At 51.3% G+C, this 4,071-nt stretch overlaps 1 protein-coding gene across 1 annotated transcript in view; it reads right to left on the bottom strand.

The window, feature by feature from the left end:
- The window catches only part of RRP12 (ribosomal RNA processing 12 homolog (S. cerevisiae)), a 28,981-nt gene that overhangs the window by 18,542 nt on the left and 6,368 nt on the right, over positions 1 to 4,071 (bottom strand). Inside the window, exons 9-13 of the mRNA XM_010833050.1 lie at positions 3,987 to 4,067; positions 2,945 to 3,043; positions 2,241 to 2,332; positions 266 to 377; positions 4 to 36 (exon numbers count right to left, since the gene is read on the bottom strand). Coding sequence (XP_010831352.1) covers positions 4 to 36; positions 266 to 377; positions 2,241 to 2,332; positions 2,945 to 3,043; positions 3,987 to 4,067 — 417 coding nt within the window. The remainder of the gene's footprint in view (positions 1 to 3; positions 37 to 265; positions 378 to 2,240; positions 2,333 to 2,944; positions 3,044 to 3,986; positions 4,068 to 4,071) is intronic.

Genomic DNA, 4,071 nt, shown 5'->3' on the forward strand with positions numbered 1-4,071 from the left:
GGCCATGTGGGGAGCGACACATTCTTTCAGGATCTCCTGCAAAAAAGAGGCCACAGCCATTTGGGCCTAAGCTAGCCCCCCAGTGCCACTCTGCCTTCCCAGGTGACTGCTCCCTGAAGCTTCCAGGAAGTCTGCCTCCACTCCGAGAACCTCTTCCCCAGGATGTAGCCAGAGACCGTGGGCAAGCTCTGGGGGAGACAGGGCAGCAGGAGACCCCCTCAGACTCTGTTCCGCTCACTAAAGCTGGGGCTGGGGGTAGCGGTACCTGGAGGCACTGGGTGGCAGCTGTTACCACTGGCAAGTGGGGGGAGAGGAGGCAGGTCGTGGCAGTTCCAAAAAACCGAGGGAGGTGGCCCAGCCCCAGATCCCGATGCAGCCTGTCAAGACAAAAGGCTTCTGTGGTGCCCGGCCCAAGGCCTAGGGGACTCAGATGGCCCAGGTCTGACAGCAGCCACAGATCCAAGGGGCACCAAAAGGCCCTTCCGGTGGGCAACTGTACAGAGTGCTGTCAGGCAGGTAACAGCTACCCATGGTACAAGGTTCAAACAGGTCTCCAGGGTGCAAAACCAAGAGCATGCCTACCTCCCCACACCGTCTCCCAGACTGACTCAGATGCACTTCCCTGGGGAAAATCAAGGCTAAGTTTCTCAATACTCTTCCAGAAGATTTTATACAAACACACAAAATAATAACTGCCAACGCTTATGGAACAATTATCACATGCCAAGTTCTGGTGTAACAACAAACATTAATTCACTTAAACTTCGTAAAAATAAAAACAACAACTGAGATTAAACCCTATTACAATTCCCATTTCAGAGATGAGGAAACTGAGGCACAGAGAAGTCAAATAACTTGTCCGAGGCCACCCAGCTAGTGGGGTGGGGGTGGGGGTGGTCTAGATTCACACCCTGGTAGTTTGGCTCAAGAATGCAAACCATGACACACCTTGCTTTTTCTCAATGTATCTTGGAGATCTCCCCATATCAGCATGCACCCATCTACCTCAGTTATTTCCAACAGCTGCGTAGTATTCCACTGTTCACACCTAACCAGTACCCACCCTGGGACACATCCAGGTTGCTCCTAGGTGTTTCTGCCATAGGGTCACAAAGAGTTGGACATGACTGAAGCGACTTAGCACATCCTACAATTAGGGGAATCCTCCTGTAGGATAAACCCTGAAAAGTGGAGAACAAAATGATCCAGCCACTTTCTGGCACCTCCAGGTAAAAAGCAGTTTGGTGCAGGAAAAGAACATGAGCCTGGCAGACGCGGCACTGCTTCCCCACAGCTGCGTGACACGCTCACACACAGCACTTCAGTTTCTGGTTCATGAAATGGGCTGAGACCTTCCTCGTGGGGTGGCAAGATCAGCGAAATGAAACACGGATGCAGAGTACCCAGAACAGTCTTCAGAGGGCCAACCAGAAGCCTTCAGAGGACAGAGGATGACATAGGGGTCGAGCCGTCGGGGACTCGACTCTGGCTCCAGGCAAAATGCAATCACCAACTGACACTCTGTTTCATTCTCAATCTTATTTGGGATAAGTGGAGCTACCCAGTGGCTACTATAAGAGTGAATGTTTTGTGTGCATGCTAAGTCGCTTTAGTCATGTTCAACTCTTTGCAAACTTATGGGCCAGATTCATGGAATTCTCAAGGCAAGAATACTGGAGTGGGCTGCCATGCTGTCCTCCAGGGGATCTTTCCAACCCAGGGATCAAACTCACGTCTCCCACGTTGGCAGGCCAGTTCTTTACCACTAGCACCACCTGGGAAGCCCCGTAAGTGTTATGACAGAGACACAAAACAGAAACTGGGTTCGAAGGACTGAGAATCCCAGAGAAGCAGACCATTAACCCAGGTGGGACGTAGGGTGGAGCTGCAGAAAGCAGATGATACCCTCTGAGAAGTAAACGACTGCACAGGGTGACAGCCGGGGGTGACAAGAACGGCCCTTGGCCTCCACCCTTCAGTGGGGAAGATGCTCTCAGAAGGCCTTGTTGCTCCTCACAGCTGATTGGTAATCGCTCCGGCAGGAGAGGCAGCAGCCCTGGCTAACCCAGGCTGTGCTCCCCAGCCCTGCCTTCATGAACTCAAGAGCTAGTCTGCACACACTCAACACAGAACCACCGCCACCCCCAGAAAAAGCTGAACCCCCTCCAACTTCTAGCTCATGGCCCTCCTGTCTGCAATGCACGGTGGGGAGCCAGGACCGCCCTCTACCGTGACCTTACCTGACCAGGTTGATATGGGCTTTCTCCATGACCTTCAGCCAGGCCAGCAGGGGCTGTAAATCATTCTCGCTGGGAACGTAGTCGTACAAGGCCTAGGAGAGGGACCAGGAACAAGCAGGTGACAGCAAAGTGTTTCAGCAGCAGTCCAGTGACAACACCCCTTCCTATCACTACACGACAGCCTGCACACGGGGCCCTAGAACTCACAGCCCCCTTGGCTTTCCTTTCCCTGATCCATGAAGCCCTTCTGCTTCTGCTTCTAGGGGAGAAAAGTCTTTAGGAGCAGTCGAGAATAACTTGGTTAACACAACCCTTTGTGAACCTGACAAAGACCAGAACACTTCTCTGGAAAAATGCATGTGAACACACACACACACACATTTTTACAAACAATTTTTCTGGGGGGCTGGGGGGAGGGTTGTGCTCCCTTCCCCAAATCCACCTAGAGATCCCTGTTTGAGGTACCTGCTACCATGAGACCATGCTGAATGGTTTACTATGTTATAACTACCACAAAGTCAAGGGTCAGGGCCCCACCTGTGGACACTAATGTGGCTTTGGTGGATGGTCTCCTGGCTGTCTACCCGCCTCCTATGCTGGGACAGTCCAGTCTGGCCTATCCAACCTCGCTCTGCAGACAAGTAACAGGGCTCCCCCCAGCACAGCCATGTCCCCCATTTCCCCATCCCTCTGTTAGGTCTCACTGTGATGATCTGGGCGTTGAGCTCTGCCGGCAGGGTACTTGCACGGGGCTTGGCATGGAAGAGGCTGTGAAAGGCCTGCATGGCACAGGCTGTCACCAGCTACAAAGGACGTGGAGATTAGTGGGAAACTCACTTCGGAGGCCAAGGCAGCCCTGGGCTCCTCCACATCCCACTCCAGCTGGTGGGTTGCGGGGGGAGACCTGGGCCCCCTGAATCTCAAACATGCACCCGACGCCTAGATACTCAGACACAACTGTTGCTTTAGGAAGTCTTGGCAGCCACTGGGAAATTTTTTAATGATTTAAACGACATCAGAGAAATGTGAACAACATGTTTTTAAAATTATGGACTAAAAAAACAGGCTACAAATGGTTGGCATACTATAATTAAAACTGTATCTTTATGTGTTTTCTTATCTAAAAAGAAAATGTCTAAAAGGATACACAGCAAGCTGCCTGTACTATTTATCTTACAAAATCAGACTTGGCGGGAAAGAGACCTCTATTTTTTACTTTATACACTTCAGAGTTTTTTTTTTCTTTCTAAGCAACGATCAAGTTATTCATATATTAAATATTTTAAAATACGTTTGTGAACAAACACTGTATGAGAACATATAAAGATTAACAGAATTGTGCTAGGATAGCAGAAATGCATGGCATCGCTTTTATGTGTCTTTAGAGTGTCATACTGATCTTACTAAATTACTAAGTGAGCAAAAAAAGAAGGTGAGAGAGAAAAATATAACCATACGCATGGATGGGGCGGAGCTCAAGCAGGGGAGAAGTGCTACCTCACCAGTCCCACCCGATCCCACCTCCTCCCTGAGCTCATCTCCCAGCTCTGGGGGCGCTGTCTGCCCCACTCCAGGGATGAGATGCATCCTCAGGTGTAGCCAAGAGCAGGGTCGGGGCCAGGAGACCCCAACTCCCGCTTTTGGCCTGAACAGTGAGCTTCCCGAGTGCCAGCACACAGGCCTGGGGTCTGAAGCTCTGCCCCCCTCCTCCTCAGTGCACCCCCATGCACTGGGGCATGAGCTCACCACATGGTTCAAGGTCATGACCCGCAGGAGAGTCTCGCTGCAGCTCTTCACCAGGCCTTCTGGGAAGCAGGGCAGTAGGTCCTTC

This window comes from Bison bison, unplaced genomic scaffold, assembly GCF_000754665.1.
Source record: "Bison bison bison isolate TAMUID 2011002044 unplaced genomic scaffold, Bison_UMD1.0 scf7180017862979, whole genome shotgun sequence".
Classification (NCBI taxonomy): Eukaryota; Metazoa; Chordata; class Mammalia; order Artiodactyla; family Bovidae; genus Bison; species Bison bison.